General features: G+C 36.7%; 1 protein-coding gene across 1 annotated transcript; it reads left to right on the top strand.

Annotated features, from left to right (window-relative positions):
- The first annotated feature begins 22,084 nt into the window (after nt 1-22,084).
- On the top strand, nt 22,085-22,936 carry LOC141433768 (meso-2,3-butanediol dehydrogenase-like). The gene has a single exon (XM_074095872.1). It carries the CDS (start codon nt 22,102-22,104, stop codon nt 22,858-22,860), a length of 759 nt encoding a protein of 252 aa, XP_073951973.1. The 5' UTR covers nt 22,085-22,101; the 3' UTR covers nt 22,861-22,936.
- The last annotated feature ends 1,178 nt before the right edge of the window (nt 22,937-24,114 follow it).

Raw genomic sequence — 24,114 nt, 5'->3', positions numbered from 1 at the left:
TATTAGGACATAAGATCATTATGGCAAAGTGTTATGGCATTTGAGTTTAGGACAAACGATATGATGGATTACGAAGGAGACCCCTTTGTAATGAATGCTAATTTTCTAGCAGCACTTTTTTGTAATAGTCAGTGGTTATGAAACTACATAATAAAAATACAATCATAATAAAATGTTAGAGCGTCTGTGAGTTTTAGCTTTATGTATTTCACCGTGCTTAAATTGCTTTGTACAGCGTTTTTTGATAATCTTTTCTGTCAAAAAGGCAAATTCACCAAAGTTAAAACACTTCCGAACTACCTCAATCTGAAGTAAATTCGAAAAACGTTAGCTGTTTGGAAAAGATAATGTAATAAGCTATAATGTGGATTGTCCAATTAAAAAAATATATATATATTATAAAATAATATTTTACATATAAACCGTCAGACCGTCAGAAGACGCTGTATAAAATAATTTAGGCAAATATAAAGCTAAAACTCACAGACGCCCTAACTTTTTATTATGATTATATTTTTATTTTGTAGTCTCATAACCACTAATTACTTAAAAAAGTACTGCTTGAAAATTAGCATTCATTACAAAGATACACAATATCATGCATGACCAGATTTTATCGTGAACAGTCTTTATTTCTTTAATGTTATAATCATATTATTTATTATAAACCTAAATTTTTCTCCATTTAGTCTTATCTTTGGCCACCGATACCAAGTAGGTACTTGATTTTTTTAGCTACTTTAATTTTACATCTAGATATTTAAGACCTAATACTAGTCTTAGGTAGATCCATCAGAGAAACCGTTTTGGCTTATTAATCTTATTAAACGTCAAGGTAACATAAATTGCTGATGGCATAAATCATCCTCCGCGGGACCTCCCTTTTTTCTATCATTTATTATAATAATAATGCTGTCAGGAGACAGGAAATACGTAAATCACGTCGCTCCATAATTAGAGAGATCGCTTCCTCTAGCATTGTGTAGAGGTTTCTCCTGTGTGGTATAAATAATACAAGACTTGCGCTCCGCTTTGCACGCAGTTCATGGTTTATTTAATACTTGGTTACTGTCGCACTGGATTACGGTTTTAATTTGGTGTTTGTGCTGAAATGATACTTATTTTACTTACATTTGTAGGTGTCACATGTATGTCAAATTGGCCGTACTAGATTAAATGTTTTACACCTTTTAAGAACTTAATTAAAACAACTGACTAAGTTACCTGACGAAAATTGTTGTGGATTAGTATTACCTTTTTGTGATTTGATTATTTTTTTATTAAAAGCAATGTAACTTACAAGTATTAAACTTTTAAGCCTTCAAATTAATAAAGTTACCAACCAAACAAGAACCAAATACACAAACAAAGTTGACCTCTTTTTGATTAAGGTGAAATTTTACCCCTAATTTTCTGCAATACGTTATATCGCACAAACAATGGTTACCTTTGGGCCTAACGAAACGAGTAGTACCCAATTACACCAATCAAAGGCCAGCCCGACTCGCCGCAAACATGATCGAACAAACAATTTGCAGGAGAAACAAGAAAACATGGCGGTTTGATTGCACACAACGCGATGCAACACGCTCTGACGTAACGCAGCGTGACACGATGCCACGGAGCAAGAATTATCAGCTGGCTTACTAATAAACTACCCTTTTTTAATAAAATGGCTTCTGAGTCGTTTTTTTTTATAATTATACTGGTTGTCCGGCGCCGTGTTATCTGACAAGTGTCAAGTGACTGATAGGTTTAATTACCTACAACAACAAAAGAAAACTTTCATGAAATGTAATTGGAGCATTGTGACAGCTTTAATGTTATTGTTGTTGTAATATTAATGTAATATGCTATATTTTCGGTACATTATTGATAAAGTATAATGATGAACTAAAAGAATTTACTTGCTCACCCGCGACCTTACGATAGCTAAGCTTATGCAAAATATGCGTGTTCATGCAGTTCCTCCACCTCCACACTGTAAGAACACACACAAATCACAATCATAACAGGCTGTTGACCTCCGCAAAGTAACGCCTGATTCAATAAAGTATAATGAGTTAACTACAAACGTATTGATGAAAAATTTAAACAGGTAAATGACCTATTGTATGTAGTAGTGCACAGAATAGTTTTTTTATCCAAAAGCTGGCAAGCGAGCATGCGGGTCACCTGATGGTAAGCGATCACCGCCACCCATGGACACCTACAGCATTGTTAGGACTGCGGGACCTGTGGAGGATATGGGTCTTAAGTCATTTTTAGAATATGGAACGTCGCTTGATCTATATGGACTCGTTACTACGATACACGATAGGTTGTTTAGTTAAGTTTTTCACCTAATATACGGTTATAATAATTCCTCATCAATAAAATCTATATCACACCAAAACGATTTAAGCAACATTCGATTCCAAATAAGATTCAACAAATTGGATGCAATTGCAAACGTAGAGCAGAAAAATTGCATTTAAAATTCTAATTGCATTCGTTCAAGTAATGTCATTAACATATTAAATGAAAGAATAGCGTGTTTTTGAATTCCTTTTAGGTACATTATAAGTTTTATTTACGATACAGTTTTATTCTCATAAGTACGAAGTGTACCATCTTCACTCCTTCCCTGCTAGGTAGTGTCCCATAATGTCGCTGACCGCAGCAAAGGCTGCTTCTGAAAGCCTGCAATTAGTTCCAAAACGAGCATGCAACGCATCACTTCCAGTAATCAATTTCCAAACGAACACAGTATATGGCACACTTGTGACAATTTTGAGTTGAATTCGTTTGTATTTGGGTTTCCGTACCCGAAGAACGGTTTCGCACTACAGCGATCCGAATCCGATCCGAACACGTGAAAATACGGTCCAGAGTAGCCGTGGAACTATTTGTATGGTTCCGTCATCCGATTTCTCTTCAATCTAAAGCGTACATTACTATACAAATAGTTTTACGATTACTCTGGACCGTATTTTCACGGATTCGGATCGGACGTACCTATACCTAGTGCCATCCACGAAGACGCGTGATTTTGTCAAAATTAGACATTAATGACATTGTAATAAGAACCACGGCACGCGTCATCGTGAATGACTCTACCTAATAGTGCGTAACTACTCTCGTAGTCATATTGCTGTCACTCACGTGTGCGTCTGCCGACTGTCGTATACAAGTTTTACAGCCAAACGGTTGAAGCTACTAAGTCTTGCTAGCTAAACTAGTCTTGAAATTTATATTGATAAATCAAATCTTTCATATTCCCTAATAATATTTGACAACCGGATAGTTCAGTGATTAGAGAACCTGATTATAGAGCTTAAAATCCCATGTTGAATGAAAAATACGAATGTTTATCGCAATCCGCACTTGCACGCACGGGAACGACTGCCCAAGCAGTCTCATATTGACAGGAGACCTATGCCCACCATTAAGACGCATAACATGTCTATACGTATACGTTCATGCAACAGCCTGTAAATGTAAATTATTATATTATGAACAAAGATGCATAAACAAATATACATATATATATATATATCGTATATATTAGGTATATTACCAATAAATCAATGTAACAGATTTGGATTAAAAAAAAAATGTATTTTATTCGCTTTATTTTTAGTGTTGTCCTTAACAAGGCATTAGGCATAATCATCAACGTACACAAAAGCCGTAATAGTTCCAAATTCGACTTTAAATAGGTATGTTTATCTTGGCAGAGGACCGTCAAATGAGATGCAAATCATTTGCGGCCCCGGCCTCTCGTACCTTGGTACGCCGAGTGCCGCCCACCCTGCTTCCTGTGGGCCTAGCATGCTAGTTTTTGTAGCCAACACAATCAAATATCCCTTACTGACCAGCAGGCGAATGTTTTATGTTTAAGATGAATGATTGTGTGCTAGGCCTCCCTGTCCTCGAGATGCGTACATTAATGTTTTGACGCGATGAAAAGGTGAACCAGGACATCCTGCTTCGTGTTCCTTGTAAGTGGCATTTGTTCTTATTGGCTTGCTCATAGTGCGACCAATAATTTTGCAGCATAGATATAAATAAAGACCGATCTAGTGCGTGTCCGGCCAAGTCCGTGTCGGGTCACGCGCAGTGTAGGGTTTTACATACGACAATATTCTATATTAAGTTTTAATGGACTAGGTATTACTCATTAACTTTTAAAGCCTACTATACCTAGTGCCATCTACGAAGACGCGTAATTTCGACAAAATTAGACATTAATGACATTGTAATCATCGTGAATGACTCTACCTATAAGCTATGATAGTTTCCCTTACCACTTTATACTAATTCGATGTTATTATTTTATTCTTTCCATATAATGTATTTTTATGTGTATCGAATAAGTGTAAATAAATGTTTCTCTCTCTCTCTCTCTCTCTCTTTATGAAAAATCATATACAAATTGAACCCACAATTTTCAGAATTGTCTTTAGTTGCCTTGTCAAAACACTAGTTTATTTGTTTTTGTTCATTTACAGGCTTATGTATATTTGGCCTCTTATTGTTTAATCACCCTTATTTTTAGGGTTCCGTAGTCCACTAAGAACCCTTATAGTTTCGCCATATCTGTCCGTCTGTCTGTCTGTCTGTCCGCGGGTAAGCTCAGAGACCATTAGTACTAGAAAGCTGTTATTTGACATGATTAAACATATCAGTAACGCCGATAAAGTGGTATAAAAAAAAAAGTAAAAACATTTTTTTTTGGGTACCTCCCATAGACGTAAAGTGGGGGTGATTTTTTTTTCTCGACTAGTCCTATATTGTGGGGTATGGTTGGATAGTTCTTTTAAAACCATTGGGGGGTTGCTAAGACAATTTTTCTATTCAGTGATCTGTTTGCGAAATATTCAACTTTAAAGTGCTAATTTTCATTGAAATCGAGCGCCCCCTCCCCCCCCCCTCTATAATCTAAACTGTTGGGCGGAAAAATTTGAAAAAATTCAGAATGGTACTAAATATATCAAATTTACAAGGAAAATTATAGCGGCTAAGATTGCTTGAGAATTATTAGTAGTTTAAGAGTAAATAGCAGCATAAGGTATAAAATATACCTAAACTTGGAAGATTCAGTACAGAATACGAAATCCTTAGAAAAATATTATTTGTTTTTTTCGTAATGGCTACGGAACCCTATCCTGGGCGTGTACGACACGCTCTTGGCCGTTTTTTTTCTCGTTTTTTATGTTAGTTTTACTCTACTTTAGTGTTTAATTTTAGTTTTATTTTCCGTATTTTGCCCGAATGAACATTAAACGCTCTAATCTTTCTACCACAGAAAAATAATTTTAAGTAATTTCAAACTAATAAACGCTTATCAATCTCCATAGCTTATCCGTCGCGGTGGCATCTCAGGATCTGTAGCACAACCGCCGGAAACCTCATCAGTAACGTTACATGACGCGGAATCAGAACGCAATACGTCATCAGTACAGATTAATGTCCGCAATGAATACCTCAGCCACGTCCGTATTATCCTCACACGCCGCATTCGCACGTGCTTTGTGATCTAGAAAATGACATTATTCTGTACCGTCGGCAGGCGAAAGGGTTAAGTTTGAAAAACGCCGTTCAAAAGCTACCACTCAGTTTTTTACGGTTCTTTCTATCCTTGAGGGGTACCGAAGAATTATAATTTCATTAAATTTAATCGTTTCACGATTAGCGATCTCAATTAAAAATAGTCCTATAATTTTAAAAACCAAATGTACTAGCATTACGTTACGTTCTATACATATAAATTCTATTGACCCATTTGAAACAAAGTAAACGTCTTGAACATTAAACTACCGTGAGACTCACTCATATTAAATGATATTGTAACGGATAACTCACGTCTTTAACGGAGCAGTAGTGTGCGTGTCGGGCAGTAGCCGCCGAGTCGCGTGCTCCTGAGAAGAAGGGCTACGAAAAACCCCGAAACATGTCGAGCTAAACTCGGTTTAAAACGTGAGTTATCCGTTACAATTTAATAAAAATCAAAATCAAAATATCATTCATTTAATAAAAGTCAAAGTCAAAATATCTTTGTTCAATTTAGGCTATAATGAGCACTTATAAATGTTACTCACTATAGGTTTGATAACATATTTGCATTTCCATTGAATTAAGTAATATTGAAGTGTATCCCCGTAGTATAGGCCAAAAGTTTCCTTCAACAACACTTAAACAGAAAAAATATTGAAAAAAAAAAACAGAAAAAAAATGAAGCTTAAGGAAGGAATCAAACCTGGATTTTTGTTAATACGCGGCGCGTGCTTTACTATACAGGGAGTCTCTGATCATGGGGCTTCAATCAATCCAGGTATCGATTTTGCTCACATAACTGAGCTACTTTTTAGGGTTTAGTAGCCAAAATGGCAAATACGGAACCCATATAGTTTCGCCATGTCTGCCTGTCTGTCCGTCCGCGGCTCAGGGGCTGTCAATACTAGAAAACTGTAATTTTGCACGAATATATATGTAAACTATGCCGACAAAATGGTACAACACAAAAAAATTTTTTTTTTTTTCAGTACCTGCCATAGACGTAAAATGGGGGTGATTTTTTTTCTCATCCAACCTTATAGTGTGGGGTATCGTTGGATAGGTCTTTTAAAACCATTAGGGAGTTGCTAATACGATTTTTCGATCCAGTGATATGTTTGCAAAATATTCAACTTTAAAATGCAAACTTTCATTAAAATTGAGCGTCCCCCCCCCCTCTAAAATCTAAACGGGTGGGTGGAAAAAATAAAAAAAATCAGGATGGTAGTAATTACGAGTATATCAAACTTACAAGGAAAACTATAACGGTTAAGTTTTCTTGAGAATTGTTAGTAAGAGTTAAATAGCAGCCTAAGGTATAAAATATACCTAAACTTCCGTATTCCGTACAAAATACTAAATCCTTGGAAAAATATTGCATGCGGTGTTTACTACTGTTTACCTATAAGTGATTGTGACACTCAGTTCAACATGTTCATGCGAGCAGCAATTTTTGATGTATCTTGTGTTAACAATTGTTGGTGAACCTTAATAAAATAAATAAATAATAAAGAAATACAAATTAAACGTAATTTTCAATGTAAGTATACGATACAATACCAAATGCGGCACATTGATATGTGTTTATCTTAGCGATGTCAAATAAATGACAAAAAATCATTATTTAAAGGCCCCCCCCCCGTACCAAGAGACAGCGATAACACCGCCATATCCGATACACTGATTTAACGATTAAACTTTGAGGATAAATAAATGAATCTATTCTAGAAATTTTCGACCCCAACAGCCATCTGTTCTCCGTGCTATATATGGCCTGCCCCTTGCTACTTTAACGAGCTTATTCCCTTGGCTGTATCAGTGATCCCCGTTTTTCTGCATATCTCCTTATTTCTCACTCTGTACACCTTAACAATAAATACAAAAAAACACGAAAATCTGAATATGTCGGTGAATAACCAACTTCAAAAACTTTTTCTGCCACCAGTCCACCGTGAAGGGTAATGGCACACGACAGTTGCGTCGTAAACACGACAGTGCGCCGTACCTAATCAAGAGCACTCCGAACTATATGTATCTAAGCCTCTTGATGACATTTTATGACATTTTTTATTACTCGCCGCCAGACTTGCCGTTAGAAGTAGATTTAGTTCGTGGCTAAGTTAATCCATGTAGTGTGAATTGTGAGAAATTTTCCCGGTAGAAACTTATTTATCTGAGAAATTCTGATTTTTTCACTGTGAGGTAGACAAATTGTCTCATTTTCCTATTCGTAAATAGTATATAAGCCGTGGTGGCCTAGTGGTTTGACCTATCGCCTCTCAAGCAGAGGGTCGTGGGATCAAACCCCGGCTCGCACTTTTGAGTTTTTCGATATTCATGTGCGGAATTACATTTAAAATTTACCACCAGCTTTGCGGTGAAGGAAAATATCGTGAGGGAACCTGCACAAACCAGCGAAGCAATTCAATGGTGCGTGTGAAGTTCCCAATCCGCACTGGGCCCGCGTGGGAACTATGACCCAAGCCCTCTTGTTATGAGAGGAGGCCTGTGCCCAGCAGTGGGACGTATATAGGCTTGGATGGGAAATAGTATATTGTGTCTTTAGGGCGGAAAGGAATTACGAGCGAGACTATTAGAGATAGAAGCCCGAAGTCGAAGACTGAGGGCATTCTGAGTCAAGCCTCGTAATTTCTATACCGCCTATAGAAGATGCAGGCAGGATGAGGCAGGAGAAAAGGCCTGTGGGTTTTATACGTCTACGAACGAGTGTGATGAAAACAAATATATGCCATAAACCTTTCTTTTTACTATAAATGGTGTTTTATTCTACTAAAGAGAGAATGAGAGTATAATTCACGAGCAGCATAAACAATTTTCGAATTTTTGAAATTTTATTTATCATTAAATTTTGCTCCCTGAATTCTTATGTCCTGCACATAAGGGATCATCGTCATCCTCAACTGAATGAACGACAATGACAACTCACCACTTGCAAACTGCAATACATCGGTTGCCCTCAACTCTCGCAAACAACAACATAAGAAATAACATAAGGAATAGGTATAGTTACTGCTCCATTTCACAGGAAAAATAAATTTTTGTTACCGTATTCCGCTAACAGCTCTCGAGACTAACACTTAAAAGTAATTCGGAATGTTTTTCTCTCCAAATGGTTTTCGAACACCGTAAAAGTTGGTCGCATGCACTGTTCCGGTAAAATTATTGCAGCAAGTAATCTCGCAGTAGATACGTCCAACGACTGTCTTTCTTTTCACTTTACATCACAAGAGTTTTACTTGGTGAGCAACAGCGTGCTAGTCAAATGATCATAATACGGTATTTGACTATTTTGTATATGTTTTATAAATTAAAACTACACAATTCCTGTTATCGAATAGAAAAACAATTTTTAAGCTAACTTTACAAATAACAAAGTTTTACAGGTTTGAAATTCAAGATTAGACAGAGAAAGACATACTGGCTGCATAGAGAAAAGCGTTTGAGAAAGAGACAGGTATAAAGATTTTTCAAAAAATCACTATAAATCCAATTTTCAACCGATTGAAATTTTCTCTTCGCTAAACACTATCTGTATATCTATATTTTCATAATAAAATTAAGATATGGCAAAATCACGAGTTGTCAAATACCGTATTATAGTATATTGTTTAAATAAACAATTATGTCTCTGGGAAGTACTAGGACTGCTCACGCTGTAATTTTCAGTTGTGAAACCTTCAACTGCAGAAAGTGGGTGTTACGTTATCGCTTAAAAATTAATAAAACTAATGTACCTACTTACTTAACGCGATTCCTCTGCAATATTTCAACTGTTCGTGTAGAGGCGATAATACCAAGGAAAAGTGTAAGCTAACATAGGTAAGTATAGAATGATTACTTTCACTTTTAGGGTTCCGGAGCCAAAATGGCAAAAACGGAACCCTTATAGTTTCGCCATGTCTGTCTGTCTGTCCGTCCGTCCGCGGCTTTGCTCAGGGATTATCAATACTAGAAAGCTGTAATTTTGCACGAATATATATGTAAACTATGCCGACAAAATGGTACAATAAAAAATTGAAATCATAGACGTAAAGTGGGGGTGATTTTTTTTTCTCATCCAACCCTATAGTGTGGGGTATCGTTGGATAGGAACCTTTAGGGGTTTGCTAAGACGATTTTTCGATTCAGTCAACAAAGTGAAAATTTCCCTCTAAAATCTAAACCGGTGGGTGGAATAATTTTAAAAAAATCAGGATATTAGTAAGTATATCAAAATTACAAGGAAAACTATAACGACTAAATTTGCTTGAGAATTATTAGTAGTTTAATGGCTACATGCTGGAAACACATAAATCTCGAATTAGCGTTGAACTCAGTTTAGTAGTGTCAAAATGTATACAAAATGTGTACTATAACGGCTAAGTTTGCTTGAGAATTATTAGTAGTCTAAGAGTAAATAGTAGCCTAAGGTATAAAATATACCTAAACTTTAAAGAGTCCGTATAAAAAACGAAATCCTTAGAAAAATATTACTTAATTTTGTCGTAATGGCTACGGAACCCTATTTCTCTTGGCTCTTAGCCGGTTTTAAACTAAAATTTAATCATCATCTAGTATCAGTCGTAGGGCGTCTACTGTTGGACATAGGCCTATAGACCTCCAGTTAGTTCGGTTGGAAGCTACCTGCGTCCACGCTGATAGCACGGCGTAGCCAGGATTCTTAGCACCCCTTGCCCCGCCGTTACCACGACCGCTACCGTAGCCAGGACTAACGATTAGGAAAATTAATGATAATGGTCGGTTTACGCCAAACTTGCCCGTTGTATTTGCGACAACCCTGAACATATTTCAAGCGCTCAAGAAGCTGTAGATCTTGACGATGCACTGGACTTTCTTGAAATATTGGAGAAATGTAAAAATTTACTGAAAGTCTATTTGAAAATACACTCTAACCCCAGCAGCTAGAGTTAAAACTCCGCATACCAAGCACTTCAAGGTAAGCGGTGCGAATCTAGAGGCGGCGAGTGCAGAGAATTATGGGTCTTAGAGACGGTAAGTGCTAAGAAGAAGGGTTTAATTTCCTGTGGGGGATGAAAGCTGTTTATGAGGCATTTCTGGTTGTTAATTGAAGCGGACTGTGGTTGGATTATGTTGAGTTTTTGCAGCGCTCCGGCATAATTACTTTGAGTGGCGCCAAGAGAGGACTGCGAAGTTCAAAGAGGATTGTTTTTATGGGAACTCGTTAAAATTCTACAGTCGTTGTTACATTTTTCTTAAACGTTTTTCTCTTTAAGAAACATTCTTGATTAGACAGGCATTCGTGTCAAAAATGTGGCAATTGTACATGGTGCATTGTTGTTAAGATGTAGGTAGAAGATAAGCAAATAATACGGGTAGCGATCTGCAAGCGCATCAGGTATGCCTCTTGTCAATGTTTTAACTTTTACTGGATGATTGATTTATAGGAAGGTATGTAAATAAACTCTTTATTGAAAATAACATAAAAAACGTATGAGAAAAGTACAACGGCGAAGGGATCTCTTTCAGCTAACCTAACAGAGAAGAGAAAAATTACAAAAATAAGCAAACAGTCACAATTATGATTTGAAACAGAAGAATAGGTAGGTAGGTAGGTATAGGTAGGTAGGTAGGTAAGGTAGATTTATTTATATTTTAGGTAAATTCGAAATAGGTAGATCTATTGTACTCAAATGGTTGCCTGGAAGAGATCGCTTTTAAGCGATAAGACCGCCTATTGTCTACCCTGAATGTATGTGTAATATATAGATTTTTGTACTGATTTGTGGTGTGCAATAAAGAATATTTTTGTTGTATTGTACTTTTTACGAATTATTTGTAATTTTTGCGGCTTTTTCGCCAAAAAAATAATGAGTCCTAATTGGCGTTACTCCTTCGCGCTTCTGTGATTGCTTTCCATTAAGGATTAAAGCTATGTTGATACTATATTTTATTTTAATTTTTTTTATTCGACTGGATGGCAAACGAGTAAGTGGGTCTCCTGATGGTAAGAGATCACCACCGCCCATAAACATCTGCAACACCAGGGGTATTGCAGATGCGTTGCCAACCTAGAGGCCTAAGATAGGAGTGGGATGGGAGTAGTCAAAACTGTAAAATAAAATGGAAGTAAGGTGTGGTATCCTCGTAAGCGAGAGAGGAAATTTCACACCCACCATAGAATTGCTATTTTGCATAAAACTTTTGAATTACCGGTGTAATTGTGCCTTAATCTTAGGATAAAGTAGTAAAAAAAATAAAGCAGGGTGTGTGTGTAATGATTGGTATATGGACAATTTTACTAATTTCCATTTTATACTTATAAATGAAATGCAAAATTCGTGAGAAAATAATAAAAGGTTGACATAATTTAGTAACTGCATACCTATTCAATAATATTTTAAAAGTATAATGTAGGTACATTTTACTTAAACGAAACGGAAATTAAATGAACGAAATCCAACGAAAAGTAAATGTGCGAGACAGAGTCAACGGGGAGCTCCCATTACTATATTTAGGTAAATGTATGTAGATAAACCAAATTTAAAATCAGTCCAATCACTAGAAGTGGATTAAAATTTACTTTCAAGATTTGAAGCAAGCAAGTTAAGTTAAATAAAAGCTTGTACCTATTTTTAATAAAACATCACCTACACGATCACGAAACCATTCAACGTCCACAGTTTCCAATCCTGATATTTTCCACCTCCCGTTTGAAATGTTTATTATTAAAGACAGTTTATCTCTCGTGCCCGGTAACCGTCCATTCTCATACTCCAATATCGAGGTATCGATATCTCTATGATTCCCCTAATATAGGGGGGGAGGAGTAAATTGTGAAGCGCGGTGGACCTTGGCCATTGCAGGCACGCGCTACACGATAGCTTAGTGTAGATTTAAGTTCAACAGTTAAATTTAAATATTATTAATTATAAACTTTATTTTAAAACTATGTGGCGAAAACAATATTGTAATATTTAAAAAAATATGCACAAGTGGGGATGTTTTTTTTTTGTCATCTACCCTCGTGATTTTATTTATATTATTGGTATCTATTGTATAATATGAAATATAATGTGTCCTGACCCTTATTCAATATGGCAGTATGTTATTCAGAACATAAACTGAAGCCACGAAACGCGTCATGTTGCCATAAAACAACGCTAGCGTAAGTTTCTTTACGATATCATTTAATCCAATATCTAATAGCTAAAGTTCGTGTACTTACTCTAAAGCTGAGTTTTGTCCTGTAAAAAAAAAATTGGGCAATTTGCATTACCTACACTACTCCCAACTCGTTTACTTTCCTGCCTTGCAATGCAATGCAACTCGTAAGATTTTTCTTGCAAGTCTAATCTGGGCAAATAATATAAAGCCGTGTCCACATTGCCCCTCTGACCGCAGCCATCCAACCCAACACGGACCACCCGACATTATTTATACGCCACCGGCACCCTAACGTGACATATTTTAAAGCAGCCATTTTAATAAGTCGCCTTGAAACCCACCGGTGCCAGATCTAAAATCGTGGAAGGAAACAAAGGTAAAATACTACCAAGTGTTTCAATAAAATGTTTAGATCGCGTTCGGTGTATTCAATTAGTGTCAAGATTTGTCATTCATACATTGTTACCTACGACTATATAGATTGATATTATAAAAAGGCGTGCTATTTTGACACTATCAAGTTTAATTCATGTGTGTAATTTTGTAAACAGACCTCGTCCGCGAACTCATCGCTATGCTCGACAGGTGACTTTATCATTATCCCAGGCATAGGGGCGGTCTCAGACTAGCGTTTATGAAAGCGCGTGTAGGCGCGCACAGGTGCGGTTTTGTTTTCTTTGAACGTTGACGCGCATATAAGCTTGTGTAAGCGCGAGCGAGTATATGTCCTTTAGACCAAACACGAGCTAATACGCAGGTATGAGCGCGTACACGCGTGTTGATTTAATGTAGCGCGCGTGTAAGCGCGTATGCCAAAAACAAGCGTATACGCGCAGAAAAAGACGCTAGTCTGAAACCGCCCTTAGGCAAATGTCTCGACGCTGACGATGAACAAGAAGTGAGTAGCGCGATAACTATAATAGGTACGACTAATGAACTTTAATAGGTAAATGTACTATTGCTACAAGTTGGACTGCAGTGGGTCATTTTCTGGGTAAGCAGCTGGCACTTTGAGCCTGTAGCAACACGCCACACCCACCAGCGGAGCGGCCAGTACTGCGTTGCCCATCCTCAATATACACGCCATAAGGTACAAACACCAGTCTATTAGTACAGTAACAATACTTAAAATATTTATTTACCTATCAACTTCTTCCAGTAACTATACATCCCTTGCAGTCCCAACGTGGGTCTTTATAACTTGTGCGGATTACCCATCGCACCTTCTGAAGCTAGTGGCATGTGTTACTAATTGATGCCGCCCGGGGAATAAAAACTGCCAGATTACAATACCGTCACTAACTTTCTATAATGAGCCGGTTATTAAGCTAGGAAAATATATTTATGAGTAAAACTTGATAGTAACAGATATGTAAGTTAAAATTATAAAGCTGGCATTTGAAGAAATCGCAATTTGATAAGTACGAATTATATTCAGTACCTAGATATGTCAAGAGACGTATGGGGAATTTAAGAAGTATTTATTTCGAAGTTAATACAACGTTTACAATTTGAGGTACACTAGAATGAGTAGTAGACTCTCTATCCTATTTTTTGACTCGAAGACCCTGTGCTTACATGAGTGGTACTACCTGTGCGACCTAGCTTTGCTCGGGTTAAATCTTAAAAACACACATTTTTCCAGAGATAAGACCAAGATACATCGTTTGTTCAAACCCAAAAACCCCGAAAAATTTAAAGTCACTAGATCCGTTTACCAGATCTCCCAAATAAATAAATATACTAGAATTGCTCGCTTATAGGCATTACATAGATTGGATTTCAGTTAACCTACTACATGAAAGAAGAACTTTTCTTAAGTTTTCTCCATATCATTAATATCAGCTAATCAAAAATAATTGTAAAGTTTTCCCGTCTTATCGAATTAGAAACACATCCGCAGTTAAGAGTGTCGATAAATTAACCCAACTATAACTGAACTTAATCGTCACAAAACTTCCACAATTTAAAGGAGAACTTTTTACAGTAAATCGCGTCCGCGTCCCGCGCGCGTTCCAGTGATTTACAGCCCAATACAACTTTTAATTTCGAGCAACATTTCATTATCACGTAATTTTTAATAAGCGCTAAGGTGTACGGGCAATTTTGCGATGGAATTGAAAAAGTTTGACGATTCCTAACCTCAATCGGTACTGTAGCGTTAACTTGGAAAATTGATGTTACCAACATTTTATTTAAATGTGAGCCTTTTCGTTATCACAGTTAGGTCTTTTTTGAAGCGACAGTGGCCCGTATCTGAAATTTGATGGCAGGTATTTTTATAGTATATTGCATGCATAAAAATGGCAGTTTTTTGGCGTGTTTGATGAGTTTCACAAAGGTGCTTTAAATGTGGTTGCAATAAATAACCTATCTTCGTTTTATAGAAATGAAACTGGTAGGCTAAGACGTAAGATCCCTTTAAGAATTTTTCTTGTGTCTTAAGTTCCTATAGAAAAATTATGTGGTTACTTGCATACACACATTAACTCAGGTATATAAACAGTACCAAACAGTGAACGTAGTAAATAAATGCACATAGTACCTATTTGAGTATTAATTGAGGTACGTCCTTAACTACTCCGTCTAAATGAAATTTACTTTGCAAATAAAGGCAGAAGCAAATCCTTATATCGAATCAAATTGCCTAAAATTACTTATCCCTAAATAAAACGGCGGGCAGTAACGTATGGCAGTTAAAGATCCTGTTGCCTCGAGAGGGGATTGCAGCTCACACACAGTACGAGCGTGGCGATACTAAAAAAAGGAGATATAAATGAAAAAAAACCGGCCAAGAGCGTGTCGACACGCCCAGGATACGGCTCCGTAGCGATTACGAAAAAAACAAATAGTGTTTTTAAGGATTTCGTATTGTGTACGGAATCTTTAAAGTTTAGGTATATTTTATACCTTAGGCTGCTACTATTTACACTTCAACTACTAATAATTCTCAAACAATCTTAGCCGCTATAATTTTCCATGTAAATTTGACACGAAATTTGATATACTTACTACAATTTTGTTTTTTTTTTCAAATTTTTCCACCCAACAGCAGTTGCAGCACCCAGCAACAGTTTAGATTTATTGAAAGTGCTCGATTTTAATGAAAATTTGCACTTTACAGTTGAATATTTCGCAAAAAGATCACTGAAAAGAAAAATTGTCTTAGCAACCCCCCAATGGTTTTAAAAGACCTATCTAACGATACCCCATAATATAGTCCAGAAAAAAAAACACCCCCACTTTACGTCTATGGGAGGTACCCTAAAAAATGTTTTTTCCTTATCTTTATTGTACCACTTTGTCGGCGTGACTGATATGTATATTCATGCTAAATTACAGCTTTCTAGTACTAACGGTCTCTGAGCTTGTTTACCCGCGGACAGACAGACAGACGGACAGACATGGCGAAACTATAAGGGTTCCTACTTGACTACGGAACCCTAAAAAAACTACAATTTGGTTGTTTGAAAAATCTTTTTTTTTTTCAAATGGACATTGACGCATCCCGTATCATTCCATCCGTTTGAGAACTGCGATGCAAATTCATAGATTTATTTTGATTGACATGCGTTGGCCGACATCGCACGACCTACTTTTGAAAAAAAAAATGTTTAGAGATAGCGTAAGTCTCTTGAGGCAATTTGATGGCTTGATATAAAAATAATGTTTGCATAGTGAATAATTAGGAATTTAATAAAAACACAGATCATTTACGTATTCGTTTCGTAGGCGAACTAATATCCAAACATGTTTCCGACCCCGACGCAAAAAGACTGGTGTTATAAGTTTGACCGCTATGTGCGTCTGCTTGTCTGTCTGTGAGTGGCACAGTAGCTCTTAGACGGGAGGACCGATTTGAATTAGGTTTTTTTTTTATTTGAAAGCAGGTTTCTAGCGATGCTTCTTAGACATGTTTCATCGAAATCGGTTTAGCCGTTTTTGAGATATTGAACTTTGACGTGACAAAGTCGGTGTTTTCCAACTTTTTGTTGATTTGGTTATCAGACCAATCCGCTACTTTTTAATTTAAACTTACGTCTGTTAGATTCACGTATTTTTTCACCTATTTCACTGTCAGGATCTCAGTCTGTATGTTTGTATATGGATATGGACAGCAGTAACGTAGTGCCGTAATAACTCGATTCCCACGGTTGCCTCTATTTTTGAGTGGTGTCAGTGATGGTATGGCATAGGTTGTTTGTATTTTTGTTTATGTCATTGATGGTAAAACAAAAGGTTGTATACTCTAACTGTGAGGTGTATCATCCGATGACATACGAACTCACGTTTCTCTCAATCCCTGAGTTGCCTAACGTAATAATACACGGCCACTGATGATTACGTTATACGTTACGTGGACAGAACAATTTAGATAGTAACTGTTTATATCAATATTCATCATCGCAGCCTACATATGTCCCACTGCTGGGCACAGGCTTCCTTTCAGAATGAGAGATTTTGCGCTATATTTCGAACGTATCAACATAACAACATCAATATTTTTTTAAGTAATGAAACATATTGGCTTTCTTATGACAGAAGAAGAACGTAACATTTTTATTCATAAAAATATTATTAGGCATCTCGACGGCCAGTGACAATATTAGACTTTAAGTAATGAAACATATATGACAGAAGAATAACGAAACATTTTTATTCATAAAAATATTATTAGGCATCTCGACGGCCAGTGACAAATATTAGACTTACGAGACTAAAAAGTTTTTATGCCACAAACAGTATCGCAATATCGAATTTTTCTTGCATAACGTATACTTTAATTTATGCTTGAGTGTGCTGATGGCTTTACACGGCGTTAGAACCACCGTCATAGTAGCAGGAAATGCAACAAGTTATGTGTTTGGCCCGAGCCAATAGGGCTGTGCGTGCCTGGATTTTCACAAGTCTCTGGTTTGCAATGCAATGGAATGTCAATTTTGAATTTGACACATTTGATCAACCAAGAGATAAGTAATTTAAATTTTATCACCCCGTGATATTACTGATAACACATTCAGCAATTATAGGCAATGGCACATAAATATATAACATTCAAATTAACATTCTACGCAGAAAAGGTAAATAAAAATTAAAAACCGCGACTGCGCTTACTTTTACTTTAATTATTTCAGTAAATTAAAGGAAACATGTGTGAGGCATTCTAGTAGGTATATATAAAATAAAATAACACGCCTAAGGGTTCCGTAGCCATTACGAAATAATCAAGTAATATTTTTCTAAGGATTTCGTATGGTGTACGGAATCTTCGCAGTTTAGGTATATTTTATACCTTAGGCTGCTATATACTCTTAAACTACTAATAATTCTCAAGGAATCTTAGCCGTTATAATTTCCTTATAAATTTGACATACTTACTACCATCCTGATTTTTTTCTGAACAGTTTAGATTTTAGAGGGGGGAGGGGGACGCTTGATTTTATTGAAAATTGTCACTTTAAAGTTGAATATTTCGTATACAGATCACTGAAGCGAAAAATCGTCTTGGAAACCCCCCCAAATAAAGACGTATCCAACGATACCCCACACTATAGGCTCAGCCGAGAAAAAAAAATCACCCCCGCTTAACATTTATGGAAGGTAACCTAAAAATTTATTTTAGTTTCCTTTATTTCACCACTTTGTCGGCGTGGCCACACGTGACCGATATGTATATTCATGCCAAATTACAGCTTTCTAGTACTAACGGTCTCTGAGCTTAGCCGCGGACGGACAGACAGACATGGCGAAACTATAATATTTCTTAGTTTACTACGGAACCCTAAAAAGGTAGAAGGAATTTAAGTCTTCAGGCTGTTGTATCGTAGTCAAAACGTGGATTTAAAAAGTAAAAGAACTGTACATTAATGGAGTTTCATACAATTTCCCAAGTTTTTTTTTTATTTTGGGCAGTCTATAAGGAAAAACTTTGCGTGCTATGTTTGCGACAGTTAGGCGGACATTTCGAAGCATATTGGAGCAAAACAGGTTTTCAAACTTCCCCCACAAGCCTGCCTGCAAGCTAAATCAATAAGCAGGCACGAATATGCCGAATTATTTACGGTCAAGCCGAGCTACTAAGAGGCGGGACGTGGCACGCATATATAATATTAGGGATCGACGGACTCTTCGTTATTGCAGACTTGTACTGATAGACTTGGAAATCGAAACTGCAGGGCTACTACGAAACCCGAAACTCGAAGTTCGTATCGTACCGTCCCTCTCGCTCTCGTATTAAATAGTATAAGTGTCAGAGGGACCGCACGACACGAACTTCGAGCTTCGAGTTTCGTAGTAGCCCTGCTGTATTTTTAGGCTGATTTTCCACCAGTGATGTTCGAGGATGCGTTGCGAGGAATGTGTTCGTCATGATCATGAACCAAAGCTCTAGTTGAAACAGCTGAGCGTAAATGAAGCGTTTCTATTGGTTCACGAGAAACACATTTCTCGCATCGCATTCTCGCACATCTCTGGTAGAAACGCCGCCTTAAGCTAAAACAAATTCAAAAAAATATATGAATATATTTCCGTAAAGATCGAAACTAGTTCAACCGTTCCTGACTTATAATCGTGAGATGAAGCGTTCTGTGATTTTATTAATCATCTCTCACCAGAGCTGAAGTAATACTAATACTTAATTAGGTTTATTTTATTGATTAATATACCTAATAGGAAAAAATGGTGCACAAAAAAATTACTTTTCTAAAATCGTTTTGCGAGTTATTATTTACTGACTATTGCACGCGACTTCGTCTGCGAAGAATTCACAACCGTGAATACTTATCTTAAGTCTTCTCCACACCAAATTTAATTATAATCGATTGAGTACTTTAAACTTGAAGGCATAACAAACAAACAAACTCACATTCGCATTTATAACATTATTATACCAAATAAATAATTAATTCAAAAGTACTGTGTTCAATCGCACAAAATTTACTTTTTAATAAACACAATTTAACGCAACTTCATGTTTCTTATCGGTTATCCCATAGATCTAAAAAACTACGAATTAATTTTACTGATGGATCGATAACGAAGACTTTACTTTTTTTTTACTTCACTTAAGATTTTTTTTAAATTTCAACGGGAACAAAACCTTCAAATCGAGTATGGAGTCTTGACATGATGTCTTTGGCGTTGGAGAGCTACTGAGGAAATCCCATACCTAGGCACACTTTGTATGTTTTCACGTAATCAAGTCATTCTAAAATACCGTTGATGGGTATGACATTATCTTATGAGACAATCATCACCATCATCATCCCAGCCTATATACGTCCCACTGCTGGGCACAGGCCTCCTCTCAGAACAAGAGGGCTTGGGCCATAGTTCCCACGCGGGCCCAGTGCGGATTGGGAACTTCGCACGCACCATTGAATCGCTTCGCAGGCTTGTGCAGGTTTCCTCACGATGTTTTCCTTCACCGCAAAGCTCGTGGTAAATTTCAAATGTAATGACAATACATTGAACATTGTTGTGTATGAGACAATAATATGATAAAAAAATTCATCAATAAGAAAAACAATTTGAATGATGTCAATATCATGCATGACGCAGCTAAATATCACCGAATTTTTAAATATCACCAAACGTGTTTTTTCACATACCAATCTAAAACGATAAAGATTGGCAAGCAGTAGTAAGTTTTTCTAAAGCTATTAAATTTTTGCAAGTCATATCATATACATATTATGTTTCGCTGTAACACCGGGTTGATCTGCTTGAATTACGTCATACACGAGATATCAAAAAAAAGTGTCATATTCATAATTGTTTATTCATATAACCTATCATATATACCTGTCTTTGATAAAACTTACAAGAAGCTATAATATAAATACACGCTATGACCGGTGTCACGTCGTTCTTTTATCAAACTCCGACGTAAGAAAGGCAACAATGAGCTTCTTAAACAAAGTTGCCGTAATAACCGGAGCTGGCTCGGGAATAGGAGAAGCCACAGCATTCAGATTCGCAAAAGCATCTGCAAAACTGGTTAAGTTGACTTGAGAGGAGAAACCGCTAAAAAATCAGCAGAAACATGTGCGAAAATTAGTGAACAGAATGCCATTGCTGTTTCAACTGATGTTTCAAATACAGAAGATGTAAAAAAGATTGTAGATACAACACTGAAAGAATTTGGAAGAATCGATGCACTAGTACAGTCACCAGCACCAATATCTGACACAACAAGCGTGCATAAATATCTGATACGACTCTATTTATAGGGCCGGAAGGACGTGTCAGATATTTTTGCACGCTCCGCTGTGGCAGATATTAATGCTGGTGACTGTACACAGTGCAGGTATCGGGGCTATGGGTGGAAGACTTTCAGACCCTAAATTAATGGAATCGTTCGACTCTATTTTGTCTGTTAATTTGCGATCCATTATTGAATTGACTCACGTTGCTGCTCCGGCTTTAATTGAAAGCAAGGGTAACGTCGTCGTGATATCGAGTGAGAACGCTTTGAAAATTGGAGAAAGTATACCTTACTCGGTTTCGAAAGCAAGTTATTTTACTCGTTGCGCTGCGCTGGACCTTGCTTCTCAAGGAGTTAGAGTAAATGCAGTTCTGCCTGCACCCATTATCACCAATATTGGAACTCATTCAGGTATTAACGAGGAAGATATGAAATATTTCAAGAAACTAGTTGATTTGTGTCCATTGAAAAATTAACTTGAGACGCATGATGTCGCTGAAATTATATTCTTCCTAGCCGGGGATACAGCTAAAGCCATCACAGGTGTAAATTACGCAGTTGATGCGGGCTGATTGTTACTCAACTAGAAAAGTAGCTACCTACATACGAACTGTGAGTTGGATAACCAAGCTAAGGCCAGTCTTAGTAATAATATTATAGTCAACGTGAGAGAAACTTATGTTTTGATGTAGTACTTAATGACACAGCTGTGTTAAGACCACGCTTGAAATAAATTTAGATACTCTTAATGTACATAATCATAATTCTGATAGTATAGTGAAAATTACACGTCACTCATTATTCTTTATCGGTATACGGTTTAGAAGGGTTGCTTTCTTAAATAAAATATATTTCAACTTATTCATTGCATTACTTAATTTGTCTCCACACCAGACTTAGGATCATTTTACCTGGATGGATATACGAATTTAAGTTCTGATGCTGCTAAAATTGATTGCGATACTTTTATACGAAATGTTGATTTATATCATCCTGTCATTGTAAGATATTAAAATCGGACGATTTTGCTATTTCATAGTCAATCTTATCTACTTCCAATGTGTTTTATCATAAGTGAATTTAAAAACTTGTATAAATGGCATGACTAAGCCAATTTGAAACGGTGATGTTGTTTAACTGGCATATAAATACATGAAGACTTGATTCCAACTAGCATTCGACTGTCACATACGAACAAGTAAGGGACTAAAATGAGTTTCCTAAACAAAGTTGTTTTAATCACGGGCGCTGGTTCGGGAATAGGAGAAGCCACTGCAGTCAGATTCGCAAAAGCATCTGCAAATCTAGTCTTAGCTGATCTAAGAGGAGAAACTGTCACAAAATCAGCAGAAAAATGTGCGAAAATCAGTAAACAGAAAGCCATACCTATTACTGCTGATGTTTCAAAAACAGAAGATTTAAAAAGGATTGTTGACACAACTTTGAACGAATTTGGAAAAATTGATGTAGTTATACACAGCGCTGGTCTCATCATTTTAGGAGGAAACATTACAGACCCTAATTTAATGGAAAACTTTGATAATACAATGTCTGTAAATTTGAGAGCAATAGTTGAACTAACGCATCTTGCCGCCCCGGCTCTGATAGAGAGCAAGGGTAACGTCGTCGTGGTGTCGAGTGAAAATGCTTTGAAAGTCAGACAAATGATGATACCTTACGCGGTTTCAAAAGCAGCCGTAAGTCATTTCACTCGTTGCGCTGCGTTAGACCTCGCCCCTCAAGGAGTTAGAGTAAATGCAGTACTACCAGCCCCTATAATTACAAATCTAGGAACTTATGCAGGTATAAAGGATGAAGATTATCAAAAAGGAGTCGATTTATGTCCTTTAAAAGCAAAACTCGAAACGCATGACGTCGCAGAATTGATATTTTTCTTGGCTGGTGACACAGCGAAAGCCATCACTGGCGTAAATTATCCAGTTGATGCTGGCTCGCTGCTTGTTACGTAGTAGAGGTAAAGGATTTCCTTATTGGATTGCTTGCTGACCTACCTGGATTATAGTAAATAAAGAACTCAAATCGTTAGTACTGTTTTTTTTTCTACGAAAATAATAACTGTCTATACAAGGCGTTAATTAAATAACTGAAAATCAGAAAGTAGTTTGCTCAGAATCGAGAGTAGAATCGATTAGTAAATTAGAATTCGATTACTAACAACAGGCGCCAATTAAATAATTATTTTAGCGAGGTTGTATACTATTTCGATAATTTAATACTGACCGGTTTCTAAAAACGTCAAAGTTCAACTGAATAATACAAATCGTGAGTGTAGAGTTAGAAATGAAGTAGAATTACTGACTCAGCAAAACACACGAATTCATATCTTTTAAAATATCAAAAATATGTCAGTCTGCGTAACCATTGCAATAAGAGATGTAGAGATTTCAGACGTCGATATATCCATGATTCGATTGAAAACTACGCTTCATATTCGGTCTCCAAAAATACGATCACGTGCCCAGCTTTCGTGCTCAGCTGAAATGGTTACCAATTCGTCATCGCCGTAATATTCACATCCTGTCGTTGCTCTTCAGTGTCCTTTTTAAACCTCAGTCCCCTACCTACCTTTCAGAAAGGTTCAGTTACTTGGCTGCTGGGTCTAGAAATCGGTTGCGGTCGAGTAGTAACCTTTCTCTCGCTTTTCCAGTCTCCAATTTCAAATCCTACTCTAAATCCTTCTCCGTGCACGCTGTGAGTCTGTGGAATCGGTTGCCAGGGGATATCAGGCGGGCACAGTCGGTTGCCACCTTGCGGAATCGCTTCAGGGCGTACTGGCTTGACAGTTCTTCGTAAAATCTTAAAGAGGCAGTGTTGTGTGTTAGTAATCTAGCTAGCTGCCAGCTTTTTAGTGCCCTGACTATGTCAAAATCATCACAATAGTAGTCCCTTAAAGGTCAGTTTTCTATATTTTTTTTACAAATTGAATTACCTTCTTATTTTGCTGTATTTATTTATGATTATATGTATAGATAAAGTATGTAAGTAGTTAGTATTATGTAGTTCTAGTCTAGTGGAATCCAAATTATCATGCTAACAACGATAACAGGTTTTTTTTTTTTATTGGGAAACAAACAGCTTAAAATAACACAACGATATATAAACATTTCAATAACTCAGCCAAAACAGTTTCCACTTATAGCTATTTCTGTGCATCTTAATGCTCCGATTTACAAGCATAATTTAAGTAGTTAAAAAAATATTCA

The sequence above is a fragment of the Choristoneura fumiferana genome, chromosome 12, assembly GCF_025370935.1.
Source record: "Choristoneura fumiferana chromosome 12, NRCan_CFum_1, whole genome shotgun sequence".
Classification (NCBI taxonomy): domain Eukaryota; kingdom Metazoa; phylum Arthropoda; class Insecta; order Lepidoptera; family Tortricidae; genus Choristoneura; species Choristoneura fumiferana.
The sequence above is the reverse complement of the archived record's forward strand: the minus strand, read 5'-3'. Positions and strand labels throughout refer to the sequence as shown.

Bases quoted from the DNA above. Each gene is read 5' to 3' on its own strand.
- LOC141433768 (XM_074095872.1), top strand. From the start codon at position 22,102: ATGAGTTTCCTAAACAAAGTTGTTTTAATCACGGGCGCTGGTTCGGGA.